Genomic DNA, 24,599 nt, shown 5'->3' with positions numbered 1-24,599 from the left:
CTAGATACTACGGGCTAACCAAAGATGTGTATGAAATCTTGTTTCTTCTTTAGAAGTTCAGAATCTAGTAGAAATACTTAAGCCATTATAATACTTTACAGCACGCGATATATTTCAAGTGCTGTGGAATTATGATTGTGGAGATTATGTTTCTTTGAGAAGGTAGAGAAGACTGTAGGTAGAAGTTGCCACTTGGTTCACAATATTAAGTTCAAAAAAGTAGGATTTAAAACTGTATCCAGTTTTCTCTCAATTTTTTAATAATATATATCTATGAGAAAGAAAACTTTTAATCTTTATGAAGAAAAAAGGGAGAACTTATATGGTAACAAGTTGTCATCTAATAAAAATTGATGTATACTTTTTACTTTTTCATGATCTAGATATTTTGCAGTTCATATGATGAACTGAGCTGTTTATTCCTTTTGGTAGGTGGGGTTAGAATACCCATGATGTCTCTCCCTCAAGAGTTCTGAGGGACCTAGGCTGATGCCTCCAGGACAAGGAACCTTTCCTTGCAGAGACAAGGGATAGGGAACTTGGCAAGCAACACACTGGGATCACATTTATGCTATAGCAAGTCACATAGGGTTTACCTGGATTCAAGTAGGTAGAAAAATGTTAGCCTAATCACATGCCCAGGGCAGGAAAACTAAACATTTGTGACTTCTCAATAGAACCCTGTTGCTAGAAGCAGGAATTGCCAATGTCCTTCTCTTTGTTTTTCTAGCCTTGGGAAACATGCCAGGCCACTCACTCTCCTGTTAGCTTTCTGTCACTTTCTCTCCTCTCTTCCATCCTCCAAGGAATAAATGCTAGAAATAGGCAGAGTTTGTGGGGCAAGGGAAGGAACAAAGATGATTCAATGTTTGAGGGGTCTGCTCTTCTGTGCCTACATCAGCTTCCCCCTGGCAAAGTTAGTTGTATCTTTGTCTACTCAGTTTCATTTGTGTTTTTGTCATCATATTTATGATTTCTTTTGATCATTAGCATTCAATTTTGGGGGTTTGATTTAAGGTTACATTGTAAGCTTTACAGGTTGCTTGAAAAGTAGCAATAAAGGTAAGATATTACAACACTGTGTGTCAGCATCACTGCACACTAGTTATTTAAAGTGTAAAATAATCATTTCAAAATGTTAATAAAAAAAGCAGTTTGCCTGCCTTTGGAAAGGTGTGGTTGTAGAAACAGAAATGAGTTCAAGTGAAGAATATTTTAGGGCTAGAACAGGGTATCCATTTGAGATTCAAAGTTAGGAAATGTGGTACCTCAGGACGCAAGGGTGGTACTCTAAAATGAACAGGTTTCTTGCGAGTTGAATGACCCTGAGACCCTGTCCAGAGCCTACATAGGGACTAGAACTAGAATATCGTCTACTAGACTTCCCCAGTCCTTCTGCCTTTCCCCCCGCCATGTTATGAAGCATCCCAAATTCTCATCGTGTTTTTTTGTTTCCTACAGCTAGATTTATTTTGCAGAAAAATATTCTTTTGGTACATCCATATGTGCATGGCTAAAAACGGACTCCCTATCACAGACTCCAAGTGATCACAACCAACCACTTGCGGTCATTTGACTGTTCAGGCCTTTTAGTTCAAATTCTCAAGACTGGGTCAGTCTCACCCATGGACTGGTTCCCTGTAGGTCTGGTTTTCAACCTGGGTCCACTCAGTGAGGCGGGGATCCCTGGAAAGAGGAGGCACAGGCTCAGAAGCAGTTTCTCTTGGATCGACAGCAATGAGCAACTCTGATGTGCATCCTTCTGACTTTCTAGTTAAAATGTTTACCGTCTCATACTTTCAGTCATTTTATAAACCATCTTAGAAGTTATGATTTGTAGATAACATACTTCACTAAAACTACATGAATGAAAAAGAATGCTCAGGAAAAATGCTTCCTTTGTTTGGGGGACATTCTTAAATTGCAAAACATTAAATTAGCATTTCCAAAGTGTCTTTCGCATATTATTTCCTAAAAACACAGAAGGTGTTTAAAGACAGAAAGAGTATGTTAGACCCAGTAATTCTGAGAAAAGATTTTTCAAAACTTGTAGTATGCTGGGGTGCATTTTGAATCTCAAAGGAGGGACACAATGTGAGGCTTTAAATACTGACTTTTTATGTGGATTATTTTATGAGTCTGCAATTTGACAGCACACAGATTAGGAATCCTGGCTAATCCAAACCCTTTATCCCTCGCTTCATCTGGAATCCTGTGCTCCTGTTTTAGTACTAGCTTAGTCACACTTTCAAACTCAAGGAATTTGTTTATATACATAAAATTCATGTGGAAAATAGTGTAGGAAATTTAAATCCACAGCGTTTAAAATTTAAATCTGCAGTGTTTATAAAGTTAACTGGAAAGCATCAGAAAAACAAAATAGATTCATATTGCTTATACACTTAAAAATAACTCTTAGGTTACCTGATGATAGCAGAGGCCATAGAAAACTCAGGGCAAGATCTCAGGGGGTGCTGTTCAGATACTACAAATTCTGAGCTTGAAATTGGAGTCATTTTGTAAACTGCATAGTGCAAGGAATCCAGTTTATGTTGGTTACCACTTAACATTTGCAAGTGCAGTAAAGAAAAACTTACTTGTTCTAGTGTTCTCTAAATTGTATTGCTTGATTGATTCCTTGAGGAAGGGGAAATGTAAATAGACTAAAATCTACTGAGATTTTGATTTAAATGAAAAGCACATAGTGTTTCTGTTTTTCTCTTGTGTGGGCAGTTCTAGCCAGCCATATGTTTACTTTGTAAATTTCAGTTGAAGGTGCAACATAAGCTGTTTCAATTTGGGTGGAAGTTTTGTCAGACCTCACAAATTAGATTTATATTCAGGAGTTTGCTAGAATTTTTTGCAGGGGCTGTGGGTTGGTTCATACTGATTAAAGACAACCTATTACATTTTAAGAGTAAATCCTGAATAGCTCTTCCTTGAAACGGAAGGAATGATGGAATTATATTATCATCATTTGGTGATACTTGTAGTAATAATTAGGGCAAGAATCACTGGTAGATGCTAAAACTGGCGGGTGAGCAAATAAGAAACAGTATTTGCATAGTCTGAAAGTCTCTCTCCATACAGGGAAGTAACTTGGCAGACACCATCTTACCCAAGTACTTCCCACTTCCCAGGACAGGGGTAGAGGTGTGGGGACAGAGGCTGTCCAGGGACGGTACCTTCTCTCTAGTTACACTCCCATCTGCCTACTTTGCAGGTGTCGGGTCCCCTCCCTTCCCCAGCTCCTCAGAGTGATCAGTCCCTCTGCTAACCAAAGCCAGTACTACCCTCTGTACTCAGAGCCAGATTCCATTCCCGTGATGTGTGTTTATTTGATCATTTGCTGAGGGTCTGCTGCGTCCTAAGTGCTGGGAACTCAGTATTAAATAGGACAAGTCCTTGTTCTCCAGAGTCGTCCAGCGGATTCTGCCAGAGAAAAATATCTTATCTAAATTCAACGATTACAGGACTCTGTGATCCCTATAGAGGTATGCATGGGATGCAATAGCTGATAGCCATCAGTAGGGCCAAATGGGTTATTAAATGATTGAAAATACTTTCCTACTGATTGGTAAAAGCCACAACCTGGGCCCCTGGCCACTTCCCTGGGCTAGCACTCACTCACATGCCAAAATAGAATAGAGTAATTACAGAGTTAAGCCCAAAATGGGACCTGCTCTCATGCTTTTCTTACTCCTTCCCTGTTGCCCTTATCCTGCCTGGAAGGTCAGGAAAGCCTTCCTAGAGGAGGCGATGCCTTTTCCAAGAGTGACTAGAATTTAGCCAGGTAAAGCATAGCATCTGTTCAGGCCCCTGGATGAGAAGGAACGTGTCACCACTGAGAAACAATGGGTCATTGGGTATTAAGGCTAATGCTGAGGAAAGATGGTGAGAAATGACCCTTAAGAGGTCTGGTGAGGCTAGATCAGAAAGAGCCTTATGTGCCCGCCTAAGCCAGCTGAATCCAATGGGACAAGCTATAAAATGCCTCTGAAGAAGTTGAAGGTAAGAATTGAGGGGAGTGGCGTGGAGTAAGATGGCCAAATGGAAGGCTCCACTGATGGTGTGTCCTCCCTCCGCCACCCTCCCGACAAGGACCAAAGTTAACACCTATCTACACACAAAAAAGCACCTACATGAGAACCAAAAATCAGGAGAGCACTCACAGTGCCTGGTTTTGACTTCATATCACTAAAGGAAGCACTGAAGAGGGTGAGAAAGATGGTCTTGAATTGGTCATGCCATCCCTCCTCCAACCCCCTGGCAGCAGCCATGTGGCATGGAGAGAGAATCTGTGCTTACGGGAGGGAGAGCACTGCATTTGTGAAACACTGTATCGAACTCAGTGCTGCCCTGTCACAGTAGAAGGCAAAACCATGGGGCTGAACTCAGCTGACACCTGCCCACAGAGGGAGCATTTAAGCCAGCCCTAGCCAGAGGGGAATTGCAGATCCCAGCAGTCTGAACTTGAGTTCCTGCAGGCCTCACCACTGTAGGCTAAAGGGCTCTGGGATACTAAATAAACTCGAAAGGCAGTCTAGGCCACGGCTCCTAGGTGAGTCCTCCTGCTGAACTGGCCTCAGAGCCAGTGGACTAGGTGGGGAGGAGGGAAGGCCACCTATGGAGACACCAGCAAGGGCTGCTAAGAGAGTGCTTGCACCAACCCCTCCCGCTACCCAGGCTGCACAGCTCCTGGGTCCAAAAGAGAGCCCTTCCTTCTGCTTGAGGAGAGGAGAGGGAAGAGTAAAGAGGAGTTTGTCTGGTATCTTGGATACCAGCTCAGCTACAGTAAGATAGGGCCCAGCCAGAGTCCTGAGGCCCTCTTTCCAGGCTCTCCCTCCCAGATGACATTTCTAGACACTCCCTGGGCCAGAAGGCAACCTGCTGCCTTGAAGGGAAGGAGCTAGTCCTGGCAGGACCCATCACCTTCTGACTAAAGAGCCCTTGGGCCCTGCATAACCAGCAATGATAGCCAAGTAGTACTCTGTGGACCTGGGTGAGACTCTGAGCCTTGCTGGCTCTAGATGAGACTCAGCACATTCCCAGCTGTGGTGGCTGTGGGGCAAGACTCCTGCTTAAGAGAAGTGGAGGGACAAGGGAAGGGGACTTTGCCTTGCACCTTAGGTACCAGCTTGGCCACAGTGGGGAAGGGGTCTTTGGAAAGGGGAGGGAAGAGTGGGAAGGGCTGCATCTCGTGGCTGGAGTGCCAGCTCAGCCACAGTACAATAGAACACCAAGTAGACTTCTAAGGTTTTTGACTCCAGTCCCTGGCTCCCAGACAGCGCCTCTAGACCTGCTCATGGCCTGGGGAACTGGCCACAGAGGTTACAGTGAGCTGAGATTGCGCCACTGCACTCCAGCCTGGGTGATAGAGTGAGACTCCATCTCAATAAAATAAAATAAAATAAAAAAGGACAAAATATCTGAATAGACAATTTCACAAAAGAAGACATAAAAAATGGCAAACAGGTATATGAAAAAGTGCTGAACATCATTGATCATCAGAGAAATGCCAGTCAAAACTGCAATGAAACATCATCTCACCCCAATTAAAATGGGCTTTCTCTGAAAGTCAGGCAATAAAAAATGCTGGTGAGGATGTGGAGAAAAGGGAACCCTTATTCACTATTAGTGGGAATGTAAATTAGTACAACCACTATGGAGAACAGTTTTGAGATTCTACAAAAAAACGAAAATAGAGCTACCTTCCGATCCAGCAATCCCACTCCTAGGTATATAACCAAAAGAAAGGAAATCAATATATCCAAGAGATACCCATGCTCCCATGTTTTATTACAGCACTATTCACAACAGCCAAGATTTGGAAGCAACCTAACTGTCCATCAACAGATGAATGGATAAAGAAAATGTGGTGCTTATACACAATGGAGTTCTCAGCTTTAAAAAAAAAAAAAAAAAAAAGAAATCCGGGCGAGGCGTGGTGGCTCACGCCTGTAATCCCAGCACTTTGGGAGGCCGAGGCAGGCGGATCACGACGTCAGGAGATGGAGACCAACCTGGCTAACACGGTGAAATCCCTTCTCTACTAAAAATACACAAAATTAGCCATGCATGGTGACATGCGCCTGTAGTACCAGCTACTTGGGAGGCTGAGGCAGGAGAATGGTGTGAACCCGGGAGGTGGAGGTTGCAGTGAGCCGAGATCATGCCACTACACTCCAGCCTGGGTGACAGAGCGAGACTCCACAAAAAAAAAAAAAAAAAAAAAAAAAAAAAAAAATCCTGTCATTTGCAATAATATGGATGGAACTGGAGGTCATTATGTTAGCTGAAATCAGTCAGGCACAGAAAGACAGACTTCATAAGTTCCCACTTATTTATGAGAGCTAGAAATTAAAATAATTGAACTCATGGATATAGAGAGTAGAAGGATGGTTACGAGAGGCTGTGAAGGGTAGTGGGGAGTGGGAGAGAAGTGGAGACGGTTAATGGGCACAAAAAATAAAGTAAGACCTAGTATTTGCTAGCACAACAAGGTGACTATAGTAAAAAAATAATTTATTTGTACATTTTTAAATGCCTAAAAAAGTATATTGGATTGTTTGTAACACAAAGGATAAATGCTCGAGATGATGGACACCCCATTCTCCCTGATGTGATTATTGAGCCTTGCATCCCTGTATCAAAACGTCTCATGTACTCCATAAATATATACACCTACTGTGTACCCACAAAAATTAAAAATAAATAAATGAGAAGCAACAAAATCAGTCCTATATTTTACAAAAATAATTATGACGTAATTGAACTTGGGAAAAGCAATTGAAGGGCAATAGAACTGTTTGCCAGCTGTTGAAGTAATTCAGTAAAGAAATGGGCACCTATACTAAAATAAAAGCAGTAGTGATATAGAGACATGACTGGAACCCAAACGCTAAAAAGGTAGAATTAATAGGGCTTCGTTATTGGGTTGAAATGGTGAGCTACCTGTTATGAAATTTTGAAATCTATTTAGCATCAGATACAATGGTGTTATCCAAAGTAAACCGTTTAGTAAGAATTTTGGTTATGCTTCTAAAATTAAGAATTCATCTTGGCCGGGCGCGGTGGCTCACGCCTGTAATCCCAGCACTTTGGGAGGCCGAGGCGGGCAGATCACGAGGTCAGGAGATCGAGACCATCCTGGCTAACACGGTGAAACCCCGTCTCTACTAAAAATACAAAAAATTAGCCGGGTGTGTTGGCGGGCACCTGTAGCCCCAGCTACTCTGGAGGCTGAGGCAGGAGAATGGCTTGAACCTGGGAGGCGGAACTTTCAGTGAGCAGAGATCGTGCCACTGCACTCCAACCTGGGCGACAGAACAAGACTCCACTTCGAAAAAAAAAAAAAAATTCATCTTGTCCAGGAACTTATTATATAATAATTAACTCATTTTCAAACCATTGTTTTCCTTAACATAGCAGGTAAAAACCGTGCATTTGCTAGTCTTTTGGCAACGATGGTTACAGTGAAGGTATTGTACTTTGCAGCTTATAAGAAAGTGTGTGAACAGCAAGACTTTTGCAGTTGTAGGTTCCAAAGTTTGGGAAATATGCATCCTCCTTCAGTCACCTATGGTGCATAGGCTGACCTGCATGCCTTGGGTTGGTCCTGTTTTCCCCAGGATGGATCATGAAGCCGCCCAGCTGGAGAAGCAGCATGTGCACAACGTGTACGAGAGCACAGCTCCTTACTTCAGTGACCTGCAGAGCAAAGCGTGGCCTCGTGTCCGCCAGTTCCTCCAAGAACAGAAGCCAGGCAGCATCATCGCAGACATAGGTAACCCACTGTTGGGCCATGCAGCATGAAATATCTTCCATTGAGCCTTTGCTTTTCAGATTCATTTTTTATTTTTGTTCTAATAAGAATCCTGAAATTGTACCCTTGGCATGCCAGTATCTAGAATATTCATTTTACAGCAGAAACTCAGACAGTCAAGTCAGCAGCAAGTAAAAAACTTTCTCAAACTCTTTTTTTTTTTTTTTGAGATGGAGTTTCACTCTTGTCAGCCAGATTGGAGTGCAGTGGTGCAATCTCAGCTTGCTGCAAACTCCATCTCCTGGGTTCAACTGATTCTCCTGCCTCAGCCTCCCAATAGCTGTGATTACAGGTGCCCACCACCATGCCCAGCTGTTTTTTGTATTTTTAGTAGAAACGGGGTTTTGCCATGTTGGGCAGGCTGGTCTCGAACTCCTGACCTCAGGTGATCTATCTGTCTTGGCCTCCCAAAGTGCTGGGATTACAGGCATGAGCCACCATGTCTGGCCTCAAACTTTACATTTAGACAGTGACTTTTCAGGGCCTTTGTGTACATCCTCCACCAAAACGGACCTAACATTGATTGAATAAATTAGGATGGAAATGATGGCTTGTGAAACTGACCATTGTAAATTTAAAGACCTTCACATTTGCCAAATGTGTTCACCGCTGGTGGCTCACTTTGAGTGGTTCACATGCCTTCTATAGAATTGTGAGATTATGCAAGAGGTCCAGTAATGCCTTATGAATCTCATGGGTCCTTTCCCTTAATTATTCTGTAGGTGTTTCATTATAGGAGCATATCTTTAATTAGACAGTATTTTCATAATAGCTTATTTGTCTGGAGGACATTGGTTCAGCATCCTCCTAAATCAAGAACTGGTAAACCACAGCTTAGTAGATCTAGGACTAAGACTTAAGTTGTGGTTGGAATCTCATGCAAGGCCTGCCCACCTAAAACTGCATTCTAACAATTGCATGCTGACTGCACCTATGAGTCGTTAAGTCTGTAGTTGCAAAGTCTGTCTAGTTTGATATTCACTCTAAATACTGGTAAGAGAAACAGACATACTGGAACTTGTGACTTGCTGAAGATGGTATGAGTAATGTGGAATCTGGGGAAGGGGTGCAGGTCACATGGAAATTGGGAGTCTCTGAAAAATATCTCTACCATGTAATTTAAAAAATAATAAATCTAGTTTCAGAATGTGCAGTGAGTTTGGATCTATTACCACCTGTTAATGTAAGTAAGCCACGTACCAGGATCTTAAAATCAGTGGGGAAAAGGAACTATTAGGTAAATGGCTTTGGGATAACGACATATACAATCAGAGAGTTACTTTCTCACACCTTACATCAAAATAAATTCCAAATGAAGCAAAGATTTAAGTATAAGGAAATGCGCTCATTAAAGGACTAGATGACAACTAGATTGTTATTTAAAATATTCTCAGAGGCAAAATGCCTATGTATGATACACATACAAAAAGAAATCATAAAAGAATATACAGTTCATTGCCATTATTCACAGTACTTACATTTCATATATGTATCATAAGCATTGAATTGGCAAATACTGAATCATTACTCATAGGGGAAATATTGGATTAGGCTCCTGTAAGCTTTGGGTCACAACATTTTTATCAATTTACCAATGTGTAAGCTTGTTGCATTTGTGCTTCTGTTTAAAGACACCTTGATTACTATGTATCATTATTTCATAAACATTAGGCTCATGGCCAACACACTATAACTCTTTCCTGAACAAAGCTTATCTAACACATATATTTTGTCCATCAGAGACATCCCAGCCTTCTTATGTTCAGGAACACTAGACGGCATTTCAGCCCCAGGCTTAGGCTCTTTGAAACAGCAAAATCACCAGTAAAAACTGTACAAATGGAGAAATCGTGGCCCTAAATAGATTATGGAAAGGACACACAATTACAGTATGGGAGCTGAAAAAAGGAGGTTGGGTATGTGGGTCTCAGGTGACTCAAATATTTTGCTGCACTGTCAGGATATAAGTCTGATAATGTCCATGCAGTGCTGTAGTATTGACATTGGGGTTACAAATAAATTTCAGCAGGTAGATTAACTGCAAATATGGAAGCTGTAATTGATGAGGATTAACTGTATTGACGGATAACTTTGACCCTATAAAAATGGAAAAGTTCCACAAGACAAAAATGTAGACAGACATACAATTCAAGTCAAAAGACCAAAATCAAACTAAGTAAAAAGATCTGCAACATATGTCATAGAAATCTAGATAATTTTTTTTTTTTTTTAATTTGAGACGGAGTCTCGCTCTGTCGCCCAGGCTGGAGTGAGTGGCGCAATCTCGGCTCACTGCAAGCTCCGCCTCCCGGGTTCCCGCCATTCTCCTGCCTCAGCCTCCCGAGTAGCTGGGACTACAGGCGTCCGCCACCTCGCCCGGCTAATTTTTTGTATTTTTAGTAGAGACGGGGTTTCATCCTATTAGCCTGGATGGTCTCAAATCTCCTGACCTCGTGATCTGCCCGCCTCGGCCTCCCAAAGTGCTGGGATTACAGGCGTGAGCCACTGCGCCCGGCTGATAAAAAAGCATTCTTCAATGTCACTGTAAAAAAAAAGATCAGCATCCTGTCATTTGCGACAACACGGAGGAATCTGGAAGATATTATGCTATGTGAAATAAGCCAGGCACAGAAAGACAAATATCCCGTAATCTCACTTATATGTGGGATCTAAAACAGTGGGACTCATAGAAGGAGAGATTAAAATGGTGGTTACCTGGGGCTGGGGTATCAAAGCAGGTGTGGTAGGTGTAGGAAATGGCAAGATGTTGGTTAAAATGTTCAGAGTATCAAACAGAAGGAATAAGTTCAAAAGAAAAAAAAGGAAAAATACCATCAAGTCACAAGAAAAATAGTTAAAGGATGAGAACAAGTGGTTCAAAATGTGTAAAAGTATTTTAATAGGTAACCCACCGATATGGTTCAGCAACAAAGCACAAAAGAATGCGTAGTGTAAAATCTTCTCCCATCCCGGTCACTGGCACCAAGCAACCCACACCAGAGGCCTCTGATGCTATTAGCTTCTTGCATGATCTTTTTGAGACGTTTTATGTAAATATAAGCGTATTTGTGCCTGTGAGTGTGTGATGGGTAGTTTCCCTTTTTTTGGTTACACTAATGGTAGTATACTATTAATTATACTCCTAGCTTTTGTTATACTTTTAATATATTGAGGAAATCATTCCATATTTATTTTTTTATAGAGCTACCCAGTATTAAAAGCTGCCTAGCACTCTGTGCTAATAATGCCATATTAACATTTAATATATGTCGTTTGCTGTATTTTGCCACTACAAATTACACTACAAATAGGCCGGGAGTGGTATCTCACACCTGTAATCCTAGCACTTTGGGAGGCGAGGCGGGCAGATCACTCCGCTCAGGACTTCGAGACCAACCTGGACGACATAGTGAAACTCCATCTCTACAAAAAATACAACAACAGTAAAAAAAAAAGATTGGCTGGGCATGGTGGCACATGCCTGTAGTCTCAGCTACTTGGGAGGCTGAGGTAGGAGGACCGCTTGAGTCTGGGAGGCAGAGGTTGCAGTGTCCTGATGTATTTCAGAAGCAGCAAGCTAATCATCTTTGAATAGTGATAGATATTTTTTCAGGTAGAAAAATTGTATAGGTAATGTCAATAGGTACAAATATAGGCTCTAATGGTTTCTTTTAATATTTCTGGAAAGGAATTAGATTATATATCTGTGATAGAATATAATATAAAGTATTCGATTGTAGAAGGCTTTGTTTCAAGGTGGTTATTCATTCATGTTATTACCTTCTTCAACCATAACATCAGTAAGACCTCAATGATGTAAACCTTTGGGCTTTGTAAATCCTGAATTATTTAGGTCTTTTCCACTGGAAAGTGAATATCAAAAATTGTCTATTTAAGAAAAAAAAAAGTAGTTTTTATAATCTAAGTTGTATACTGGGCCCATAGAGATCATTTTAAATGTAGCAATGAATAGAGATTGGATAAAAACAATGTTAAAAATGCTTTTCTAATTCAAGTTCAAATTTTTAAAAGTTGAAAGGCATGTTTTAGTGTATAAATAATTGAAAAGTTGTTGACAGTTTGTTTTGCAGTCAGCAAGTGGTAAGAATCTTTGGAGGGACAACAGGAGAATAAAGGCCGTAACATGCGTGTATATACAATGAAATATGGATGTGAGCTTAGAGGCTGCACACGGTCTCTGGGATACTAGAACTACCTTTCTTGCCATGGATCAGCTAACGTGCCTTGGTTGCACTAGTGTACTGAGCCCTGTGGACATTACCTCATTAAATATTCAATAAATGTTATTTTTTTCCTATGGCCTTTCTCTCTTCTATGTGAGAATATGTAAGTATTCGCTGAAGACTTTTATTTTTGTGAATATCTTCACACCATGTTGTATTCTGTCTTGGTTAGTTAAAAAAAAAAAAAAAAAAAAAGTTGGCCGGGCGCAGTGGCTCAAGCCTGTAATCCCAGCACTTTGGGAGGCCGAGGCAGGTGGATCTCCTGATGTCAGGAGTTCAAGACCAACCTAACCAACATGGAGAAACCCGTCTCCACGAAAAATACAAAATTAGCAAGGCACAGTGGCACACGCCTATGATCCCACCTACTCGGGAGGCTGAGGCAAGAGAATTGCTTGAACCCGGGAGGCAAATGTTGCAGTGAGCCAAGATCGCGCCACTGTACTCCAACCTGGGTGACTGAGCGAGACTTTGTCTCAAAAAATTAAAAAAAAAAAAGTTAATTATATTTCTTGTTATGAGACAAATGAACTATTTCACACTTTCCATTGAGGACAGCATGTAATGCAGGTTTTTCTCTTATAGGTTGTGGGACTGGAAAGTATCTTAAAGTGAACAGCCAGGTACATACCGTGGGCTGTGACTACTGTGGGCCACTGGTAGAGATTGCCCGGGATAGAGGATGTGAAGCCATGGTATGTGACAACCTTAATCTCCCCTTTAGGGATGAGGGGTTCGATGCCGTCATCTCCATAGGAGGTAAGGCAGCCGGATCACACATTCACCCTTTGCCATGAGAATAATTGACATGGTTTAGTCTGTTCTCATGACTCACCATCTGTTCTGTGTAGAAATGTCAATGTAATTTATTTTCTCTAATTTAAAATAATTGTTTCAACTACTTGAGTGATTTGACTCAACTCCAAAATGTATTTATGGCACATATGATTGTTTTAACTATTTAAACCTTCAAATTGTCATTGCAGTTTTTTTATGATTCATTCCAATTTCTTTTATTTATGAGTAAGAAAGGATAAAAGGAATCTTACTCATTGAAAACAGCACTTCATTATATTTAAATGAAGCCAGATTCATGCAAAGCAAAGTAGATTTTCAGAAGTTATGTTACCATTTTTTTAGGCCAAAATAGTGGCCTTTGATAGCAGAGAATTCTAGGGCTCACACACCAAATGTCACCTGGACCAATCTGCCACTCACGGGCAGTCAGGTTCAGGGAGAAGGTGTGTCCCATCTGGTCTTGGATGGCATTGTTTTTATAATGCCACTCTGCTCATATACTGCCGGAGATTGTTCATGAGTCTAGGGAATGTGTTTTGCATATCTTCCCAAAGGGTGTGACCAGAAAACACACATGCCAAAAAATGGGGAAAAAAAAATCCATGCCTGAAATACACGCAGGTAAAGAATACATGACACCTGCCATGTTTAAATATACAGGGAAACTTGATATTTAAAGGAATCCTATGACAAGGTTTTTTTGTTTGTTTTGCAATGGAAAAATCTTTTGCAAAGCAAATTACTTGTCCCAATACACTCTTAAAAATTAACCTATTTGGCTGGGTGCGGTGGCTCACGCCTGTAATCCCAGCCCTTTGGGAGGCCGAGGTGGGTGGATCAAGAGGTCAGGAGATTGAGACCAGCCTGGCCAACATGGTGAAATCCCATCTCTACTAAAAATACAAAAATTAGCTGGGCATAGTGCCAGCGCCTGTAGTCCCAGCTACTCAGGAGGCTGAGGCAGGTAGTCCCAGCTACTCAGGAGGCTGAGGCAGGAGAATCGCTTGAACTGGGAAGGCAGAGGTTGCAGTGAGCTGAGATCGTGCCACTGTACTCCAGCCTGGGTGACAGAGTGAAACTCCATCTCAAAAAAAAAAAAAAAAAAAAAAAAAAAAAAAAATCAACCTATTTGAGTAACAAGTTTTATCCAAGAAAGATGATCTTTTGTAAAATGGAGTTATTCAGGACAAAAATGCAGAATAAGATGATTTGCTCTTTTCCTAAAATACATGAAAGATTGATTAATCCAACATTAGGTGGGGACTGTTTCTTCGTATGGTGAGGGGAGGCTGCCTAGAAGCCATAACCTTGAAACTAGTAAGGACTGGCAAGAGATGGTTGCCATGGAAACTTGCTCTCTGATAGCCTCGTTTGCAGGTGAAACTGTTAGATCCATTTTGGTTGTAAGCATAAAGAAGATTGTCTTAGCCTTTGCAGACTGCTATAACAAAATACCATAGACTTGACTTAAACAACAGACATTTATTTCTCACAGTTCTGGAGGCTGCACATCTGAGATCAGGGTGCCAGCAGGGTAAGGTTCTGGTAGGGACCCTCCTACCAGCTTGCAGATGGCTTAATTATTGCTGTATCATCACGTGGAATGTAGCGGAAGACTGGAAGGAGAAGAAGAGAAAGAGAGAGAGAGAGCGCGCGCAAGCTCTCTGGTCTCTCTTATAAGACCATTAATCCCATCATGGGGGCCCACTCTCATGACTTTGTCTAAACTTCCTAAAGTTCTGATCTCCTAATACGTTCACTCTCAGGGTTAGGACTTCGACATATGAGTCTTGGGGGCCACAAGCATTCAGTCTATAACCAGGAGAAAACCTTGTTGAATTAAGCAACACTATACAATGCTTTGAATCTTTAGTGGAAAAAGGTTTTGGTTTGATCATTCCACTTAACTAGAAATTGGAGAAAGGTCAAAGAAATGGGCCAGGCGCGGTGACTCACACCTGTAATCCCAGCACTTTGGGAGGTCGAGGTGGGTGGATCACAAGGTCAGGAGTTCAAGACCAGCCTGGTCAAGATGGTGAAACCCCGTCTTTACTAAAAATACAAAAATTAGCTGGACGTGGTGGCAGGTGCTTGTAATCCAACAACTTGTGAGGCTGAGGCAGGGAATTGCTTGAACCCGGAACGCAGAGGTTGCAGTGAGCCGAAATCTCGCCACTGCACTCCAGCCTAAGCAACAGAGTGAGACTCCATCTCCAAAAATAAAATAAAATAAAATAAAATAAAAATTAAATTAAATTAAATTAAAAAGTCAGATAAATGTGTGGACTCTGCTTTTCTTTTGTCTACACTCATTTTACTTTTTTTCCTTTTAACTATTTAAACCTTCAAATTGTTATTGGATTTTTTAATGATTCAAGAGTTTTTTATTTTTTTGAAACAAGGTCTTACTTTATCACCCAGGCTGGAGTGCTGTGGCAGCCTTGACCTCCTGGGCTCAGGTTATCCTCCTGCCTCAGCCTCCCAAGTAGCTGGGACTACAGGCACACACCACCATGCCTGGCTAATTGTTTTGAATAGTTTTGTAGAGATGGGGTTGCCATATTGTCCAGGCTGGTCTTGAACTCCCGGGCTCAACCAATCCACCTGCCTTGGCCTCCCAAAGCATTGTGATTACAGGCATGAGCCACCATGCTCAGGCTAAATTCATTTTAGTCTGCAAAGCCACCTACATCCAGACCATGCCATGGAGCCACTGGTGAAGGAAGGGGATATAGACCAGCTTTCTTATGCTTAGGAAATGCTCCATGCATATCTGGCTCCATCCTTCTCTATTTTCAGTTTACATCTCATGCCTTGCCCTCAGAGAAAATGGAGTACACCTAGTTACCATCTTCGAATTTAAAATGCTTCCTTGAGTGGAAAAACAGCACACGTTTGTATGATCTGTAACTATGAATTAATGTGATGTGGTTATTTTCAGTTAGATTTCACATTTAGAACTATATTACAGCAGCCAGGCATGGTGACAGGCACCTGTAGTCCCAGCTACTTTGAGAGGCTGGGGTGAGAGGATCGTTTGAACCCAGGAGTTTATGTCCAGCCTGGGCAACGTAGTGAGACCCTGTCCCTAAAAAACATACACACACACACACACACACACACACACACACACAAAACACATATAAATATAAAAGGTAAAATATATATGTGTGAGTGTGCATATATGACTGTATGAGACATAAGAGAGAGAGTCTACTGAAATTCTCCTATTACATATATAGGGACCTATATTATAAGAAATATATATAAATAAATATATAAATATGAATAATATATACAAGAAAGTATAGTATGAGAAATTTCAATAGACTGTCTCTCGTATGTCCCTATATATTTACTTCTCTATTTAAAATTCTATATGTTGGCACTTCCTGCTTAACAGGAAGAAATATATATGTATATATATGTTTGCTTTTCCATATCTTTTAATAATGATAATGTGAGCTAAGCATCATACCTAGTTATGCCTTCATTTACTGGTGGATTAGAAAAAGAAGCATCGTTTTACTTACCTTTGGAATAGTCTGATAAACATCCTAGGGAAATGTGGTGGCGTATTAACATAGCAGCAATCAACGATGCCCTTCAGGCTAGTGCTTCTCAACTGGGGGTTATGTTGCGCCTTCCCCCTTTCCCCAGGAGACATGGGCAATGTCTGGAGACATTTTTACTGGGGGTTATGTTGCGCCTTCCCCCTTTCCCAGGAGACATGGGCAATGTCTGGAGACATTTTTAATTGTCACAACTGGATGTGTGTATGTGTAATGTCATCTAGTACATGGGCTCCCACAATAAAGAATTATCCACTTTGGGAGGCTGAGGCGGGTGGATCATGAGGTCAGGAGTTCAAGACCAGCCTGGCCAATATGGTGAAACCCATCTCTACTAAAAGTACAAAATTAGCCGAGCATGGTGGCGCATGCCTGTAGTCTCAGCTACTTGAGAGGTTGAGGCAGGAGAATTGTTTGAACCCGGGAGGCGGAGGTTGCATTGAGCCAAGTCATACCACTGCACTCCGGCCTAGGTGGCAGAGCAAGACTCTGTCTCAAAAAACAAAAACAAAAACAAAAACAAAAAAATGAATCATCTAGCCCAAAATGTCAATAGTACTGATGTTTAAAAAAAGCCTGCTTTACGCTAAACCTGCAGATTCTGAATGCTGAAGGTTAGAGAAGCGAGGCATGTACACTTGAAAAGTTAAATGTAAACAAATGATAAAATATCAAGATGGAACAAGACATTAAAGGAGATTGTGTGTAACTTCTCATCTGAATCTGAAATCCAGTAATTGAATTCAACCTACCTACTGTCTGGGCTCTCAGCAGGAAAATACTGCTTTAGGATACATATATTGAGTACTACTTTTGCCTTTAAGTTGTAATTATGATTTTTTTAAACAAAAGGACTTTAAAAAATTCAACATAGTTTCCAGACATTGATATTTCAGGTAAATATATTCTCACTTCCCATTTTTGATACATTTACAATGTTTCTTAGTAGAACATGCATGTGTATGCATGTCTAATGCATTTAACATGTAAAGAAGTAATCATTTGTAGGATTTTTGTTTTTTTCTTTTTTTTTGAGACAGGGTCGTATTCTGTCACCCAGGTTGGAGTACAGTGGCGTGATCTTGGCTCACTTCAACATCTGCCTCCTGGGTTCTAGTGATCCTCTCACATCAGCTTCCTGAGGAGCTTGGACCACAGACACACACCACCACACCCAGCTAATCTTTTTTTTTGGTAGAGATGGGGTTTCACTATGTTGCCCAGGATGGTCTTGAACTCCCGAGCTCAAGTGATCCGCCCACCTCAGCCCCTCAAAGTGCTGGAATTACAGGTGTGAGCCACCATCCCAGCCAGCTATTTTTTTCTTAAGAACATTTGGTTTAAAGGCTGTTACTTATTACACTTTAAATATAAAACATAATATAAAAGACTGATATTCCTGGGTGAAATTACAGTATTACATCTGATTGGAAAGGAATTGTCACTCAGGCATTAATAAACGAATAAATAAGGACTTTCTGTTTAAAAAAACAACTTGGCCAGGCATGGTGGCTCATGCCTGTAATCCCAGCACTTTGGGAGGCTGAGGTGGGAGGATGGCTTGAGCTCAGGAGTTCGATACCGGCCTGGGCAACACAGCGAAACTCCATCTCTACAAAAATTACAAATATTAGCTGGGTGTGGTGGTATACACCTGTGGTCCCAGCTACTCAGGACGCTGAGAGAGGAAAATCAACTGAACTCAGCAGGCAGAGGCTGCAGCCAGCTGAGATGGAGCCACTACATCCTGGGTGACAGAGCAAGACCCTGTCTCAAAACAAAAATGAAAACAAAGAAAAAAACCTACTTTGAAGCCCAATAAAATTCTGAATGTTGATGTACGAGTCTACTGAAGAGACCATTTTATTAAAATAGTCCCATTTTAATGGTTTTTTTTTTTCGTCTTATACCACCCCCCAAAAAATACAGTCAATTATCATTATCTACAGTAGTAATGTTCTATAAAGTCTCTGTGAACACTGAATTAATAAATTCAGTGGAATATGGAATCCCAAGAGGCATACAGGATTGAGTTTCTGTGAGCCTCTGGTCACAACATTTTTGTCAGCTGAACAATATATTGCCTTGTTTTATGTGTGTTTCTGTTTAAAGACAGTTTATTTGATCTTAGGCTCATGCCAACAGCACTGCAACTCAGGCCTGAATGAAGTTATCTAAATCATATATTTTCTCCGTAAGGCACATCACAGTCTTCCAGGGCTTAGGAGCACTAGGTAATACCTCACCACTATGTTTGGAGGCGATTTCAAAGAGCAAAATCACCAACAAGAAGCACAAACATGCAGAAAATGTGGCACAAAATAGATCACAAAAATAACCCTTGTTTACAGTATTAGAGTTGAAATCAGAAGGAAGAACATTGCTTTGTTTCATCTCAGCTGGGAATACGTGCATTGAGAGGCTCGCGTTGACCCTCTGCATTCGTCAGTGAATGACCATGAAAGTCTGGGAGTATTGATTTGGGGGATTACAATTTGGGGAGTATTGATTTGGGGGCGATTGATTATCAAGTGGGCAAATTTGCAAACACAAAATCCATGAATAATGAAGATGGATTGTATTTAGAAAATATACCCATAGAAGAAGCTCTAAAGTGAATTAGGTGCAAGTTATGGGAGATACATACATACATATGGGGGATACTTGAGACAGTGTCTCACTCTGTTGGCCAGACTGAACTGCAGTGGCATGATCATGGCCCACTGCAACCTCAACCTCCCCGGCACAAATGATCCTCCCACTTCAGCCTCCTGCGTAGCTGGAACTACAGGCACACACCACTGCGCCCAGTTAATTTTTTTGTATTTTTTTGTAGAGATAGGGTTTTGCCATGTTGCCCAGGCTGGTCTCAAACTCCCGGCCTCAAGTGATCCACCTACCTCAGTCTCCCAAAGTGCTGGGATTACTGGCATGAGCCACTGCACGTGGCATGGGAGATATTAATGGCCCTTAGTAACCACGGATAACTGTGAGCATTAGCAGTGGATTGAGTCTTTCTCAGTCCCGACTCCTATACCTCCTTAGCTTAGTAATCAGGACTCTACTTCTAGAAAGGTTTGCTTTCAAATGAGCCATTTTAAAGGACTCTTCTTTTGGGGGGTGGGTGGCGGCAGTCTGAGGCCAGGTGGATGGAGTGATTGGTCAAAGATCACAAAACTAGTTACCAAAAAAAATCTAGCAGAATAAAATACACTGGTGTCTTTTTCTTCAAACCCATTTTACCCTCACACCTCTGGCTTTCTTACATTGCTGCATGGTAGAGATACCAAAGTTCGTGTGCTGTGGATAGGAATGAAAACTTGATTGCTAACAATACAAAATGTATCTGTTGAGTGATATTTCTTTACTAGTTTGATCTGTACACAAACCCCATTTTTGATATTTAATATATCTCTGTGGCAGGTAAACTACAAAGATTAGTTTGCCTAAAATCACCACTAACAGTTGGATTATTTTGACCCTTAGAGCAACCCTTTCAGCCTCTATCTCTGCCCTCACAACTCATATCAAAACAAGAAACTTTGCTTGAGATTAATTTCCTCCCTGATATATTGGTAGGTCTGTGTAGGAAAAAATAATTTGAAGTTTTCTCTTGACACAGTACTGTGATTACACTCCCTCAAGAACTAACAGACTAGCACTTTCTGTCCATTGGTGGATAAAATTATGCCCAATAACACACTTATGACTTAATAAAGGCAGTCTTACTTGAAGCTCATTTTGACTTTGCAGAAATTGAAAGTAAAATGATGACCTATAGACATTGATTTTTTTAAATAGACACAACTATTTTATATCTTGTTATAAGCAATCAATTGGACTTGTGGTGAGCTGGCTGATCTTTGCATTATCCAGACAGAGAAACAATCTTTAATATATTTCTCTACTTCTCAGCTATTACTTTAGAAGTACAAAGTATTCATTAAAACATTCAATTACATCATAGAATTCAACCAGGAACACTTAATATCCCTTTCAAATTTTAGTAATTCACATTGGCCATCCTTCTGGTTAAGAAAATCCGTAGTATTTTGGAACTGGAAGAGACTTTATGGATTTATGGACTCTAGACTTCTTATTTTAGAGGAAGCATGTTAAAATCTATAGAACTTAAATATCTTGCCCAAGATCAGCTATCTAATATTAAAGTACAGCAGCCAAAGCTAAAATTTATATCTCTCCTAAAATCAGGCCTGTGCTATTTCTGTCATCATCGTTGCCATGGAGGAAATAAGAAGGTTTTACTAGATGTCAAAATGTCATCATTGTTATGTGGTAAACACCAGTATATACGTGTGTGGGTTTATGTGTGTGCATACACAGTAAGATCTAGTTTTGTCTTTTTCAGTCATACATCATTTTTCTACGAAACAAAGAAGAATCAGAGCAATAAAAGAAATGGCCAGGGTCTTGGTTCCTGGAGGCCAGCTGATGATTTACGTTTGGGCAATGGAGCAAAAGAACCGTCGCTTTGAGAAGCAAGACGTGCTCGTTCCATGGAACAGGGCCCTGTGTTCCCAGCTCTTCTCAGAGTCCAGCCAGTCTGGGAGGAAGAGGCAGTGTGGACACTCAGAAAGAAGCCATCCCTACCATCCTCCTTGCTCTGAGTGTAGCTGTTCTGTTTGTTTTAAAGAGCAGTGTGGTTCAAAACGGTCCCACAGCGTGGACTATGAACCTGCTATGGCAAGAACTTGTTTTGCAAATATTTCTAAGGAAGGAGAGGAAGAATATGGATTCTACAACACATTAGGAAAATCATTTCGCTCCTGGTTTTTCTCCAGGTCTTTGGATGAGTCAACTCTGAGGAAGCAAATTGAAAGAGTAAGACCCTTGAAAAACACAGAAGTTTGGGCCAATAGCACTGTAACAGTCCAGCCTTCCAGACACTCTAGTTTAGACTTTGATCACCAAGAGCCATTTTCAACAAAAGAGCAAAACTTAGATGAGGAAGTGTTTGTGGAATCTTCTTCTCGAAAACACTTAGAGTGGCTGAGAGCACCAGGCACTCTGAAGCATTTAAATGGAGACCATCAAGGAGAAATGAGGAGAAATGGAGGGGGGAGTTTTCTGGATAGCACTAATACCAGTGCGAATTGTGTGGATGCAGGTAACTTAGAAGATGATAATCCTTCTGCTAGTAAAATATTGAGAAGGATTTCTGCAGTCGGTTCCACAGATTCCAACACAGATGATACAATGTCTATCGAAGATCCACAGCCTGATCTTTTGGACTCCAGAGCCTTTATGCGCTACTACCACGTGTTTCGAGAAGGGGAGCTCTGCAATCTGCTCAAGGAGAATGTATCAGAGCTCCGTATCCTGAGTTCTGGAAATGATCATGGTAACTGGTGTATCATTGCAGAGAAAAAGGGAAGTTGTGATTGATTGGATCCTTTTAGACAACTCCTCCAAAAGACGAACCACATTTTTTTCACTAGGTTTCATATGGTTACCTGAATTTGCATTCAGTGTTATTGGTTAATACATTTATGATTTGGTCTGCAGAGACTGTGAATTGTATGGTTGTTTTTGTTTTTATCTTTGAATAAGCACAGATCCTGGCACTGAAAGCACTTGACAAAGGGTATTTGTGCTTAAATGTTAATATAAAAGATCTGAAGAAGCAACAGAAAATGCCCTTCAGTACAGCTCAGATTTTTTTTAACCCCTGAGAGATAAAATACATTTATAGTGTTTTTCAGTGTTACACATGAATTTAAAAAGATGATGCTGTTAAATAATCTTTTAAAACAGTATTTTTATAAAGTGAGGGGATAATTTCTGGTTCTCAGGTTATAATTGAGAGCAGTGTGCAAGATAATAGGTAAACGATCCATTGCACAAATATACATTGAACCATGTGATGACTTATCTTGCTGCCAAGGTCTTGCTTCTACTTAAAGTTTTCAGAAAACTGAGTAACAGTAGAGAGAACCAAGAAGTGTTACAAGGACTTTTCTAAATTGTTAGCTAACTTGCTTCAAAATAAGTTGACATGTGATAGTAAGGTTTTCAATGTAACCCAGGAGGTTTTTAAAGGCACTGTTAGGCTGAGCATGGTGGCTCATGCCTGTAATCCCAGCACTTTGGGAGGCCAAGGCAGAAGGATCACTTGAACCCAGGAGTTCAAGAGTAGCCTGGGCAACATAGCAAGACCCCATCTCTATAAAAAATTAGCCAGGTGTGGTGGTGCAAGCCTCTCTCATCCACGCTACTCAAGAAACTGAGGCAGGAGGATCACGTGAGTCCAAGAGTTCAAGGCTGCAGTGAGCTATGATTGCACCACTGCACTGCAGGCTGGGCAGTATAACAAGACTCTGTCTCAAAATAATAATAATAATAATATTGATAAACGCACTGTTAGCTTGTAAGTAGTGGAGGATGTAGGTACTAGTAGTTATATGCAAGTACCCAAGTGGTATTCTTCCAATCTTATTAGAAGCATGAATATTCAAGATTGATATTACTATTGCTTATTAGCAAGATTGTTATCAATCATGCTTATTAGAAGCATGAATATCCAAGACCAGGATTGACTAATGATGAGTCTGCATCAAGAACTAGGCATTTCTTTTGAGTTGACAGACTCTTTAGGAAAGGAGAATCTAGGTGAAGCACTGATTTTGGCTCTGAGAACAAACAGATTAAGGTACAGCATAGTTAGCCTTGGTAGAGGTATGACTGGGATTTGCTGTATCCTTTAAAATAGTATCTGGACATTTATTTTATTGAAGGCAACTATATTTTATTAGTTATGTTAGGAATTCAGGTAGAATCAACTTCTACTTATTAAAGGTTGAATTTCTGACACTTTGTAGAGAAATGAATAGACTGGACACTGTGTGGTCAGTGTTTAGATTTGCCCATGGGTCTCTTTAAATCTATGTCATGGATCCTGAGATATATATATAATTAAGACAGGTCTAGAGACAGGAGAAGCAGAAATAAGCTGACCCAGGAGTACAGTCTCAAGTAGTTCATGAATGAGAAAATGGACATCTGACAAGAATCTTTTTACTTTATCCTGGCTGAAAATCCAAATCTTGTTTTATTTTTTCCACTAAAAGTAACTAAAATAATAACGAATTTCATTTGTTCTTGGGTTCTTTTTTCCTTTAATGATTGTGCTATAACTTAAAATAATGATGTTACTTTTGAACATGTTTAAAGCATATCTGAAAACGATTGATGTTTATAACTCTCTTTTGGCTTCAAAATAAGATTGTGTTATCACCATTTTAGTAGATGAGGTTGTCTGATGAAAATGATGCGCATGACTTGTACCGTTCAGTGTACATCCTGCAGTAGTGGATGACTGAAAACATGTATAAGCGGAGTATAAATTAAAAATTAATTTGGTTTCTTCTGTTCCTTAATTTAGGATGTTAAACCATGACTGTAAGGGATTTTCTTGGTAAAAAGAGAAGATTCTCAGAGTCAAAAATGTTCTTACAACTGGGGCTTGATGGCCTTTGAATTAGGAATGGATTGTTCCTCTCTCTGAAGCCTGTTGTCACATGGGTTTTTAATCCTGGCCTTGCTGCTAGAAATCTGTGCTTGAAGTCGTCTCTTTCTGGTGGTAACCTACCACTTAAAAGTCACGACGTGGTGGAACTCAGTTTACTAGACTCTTTAGCCTTTGAACTAAACTGAGCAACCTCTTAGATGTACACACACCACTTTGTATGAAAGGGTTCTCTAGAATGGTTCTTTGGAGAGAAATATTTTCATGTAATTTTGACAGGGGTGTAAATAAAGCATGGTGACTAATAACTCTTTCACTCTTCATCTGATGAACGTAAGAATCTACGCATTCAGATATTATTTTGTATACAAATATTTAACTTGGTGATTGATAATCTCTCTTTGGGGTAGTCACATGGAAAGCTCTTTTAAATTTAACTTCTGCCTTTGGATTTTTTTTTTTTAAAAAGGCCATTGAAGAGCAAAACTAATGTAAACGTCTTGATGATTTAAAAAGCTTACTTGTCCTCGAAAGGAAACACGAGTCATCAGTGAGTATAAACGTAGACACTTGATTTGTGAATGCTGTCGGCCTCAACGTGCTTGATAATAGATTCTACCGGTCTAGCTGGAGTAATTTGATCACTTACTTCCTTATTAACACTAGATCACACA

The 24,599-nt window shown here is 40.6% G+C and overlaps 1 protein-coding gene across 6 annotated transcripts in view; it reads left to right on the top strand.

The window, feature by feature from the left end:
* TRMT9B (tRNA methyltransferase 9B (putative)) overlaps positions 1-24,233 on the top strand; it is a 72,259-nt gene extending 48,026 nt beyond the window's left edge. For 4 of the 6 annotated variants that reach the window (XM_011757287.2, XM_011757288.2, XM_011757289.3 and 1 more), the window contains 3 exons: positions 7,632-7,786; positions 12,655-12,828; positions 20,809-24,233. In XM_011757287.2, the coding sequence (XP_011755589.2) occupies positions 7,632-7,786; positions 12,655-12,828; positions 20,809-21,845 (1,366 nt within the window). In that variant the 3' untranslated portion in view covers positions 21,846-24,233. Of the gene's footprint in view, positions 1-7,631; positions 7,787-12,282; positions 12,829-20,808 lie in introns of those variants that run through there. The other 2 variants (XM_011757292.2, XM_011757293.2) reach the window with 2 other exon arrangements.
* Positions 24,234-24,599: the final 366 nt, after the last annotated feature.

The sequence above is a fragment of the Macaca nemestrina genome, chromosome 8 (genome assembly GCF_043159975.1).
Source record: "Macaca nemestrina isolate mMacNem1 chromosome 8, mMacNem.hap1, whole genome shotgun sequence".
Lineage (NCBI taxonomy): Eukaryota > Metazoa > Chordata > Mammalia > Primates > Cercopithecidae > Macaca > Macaca nemestrina.
This window is presented reverse-complemented; position numbering and strand designations above follow the sequence as displayed.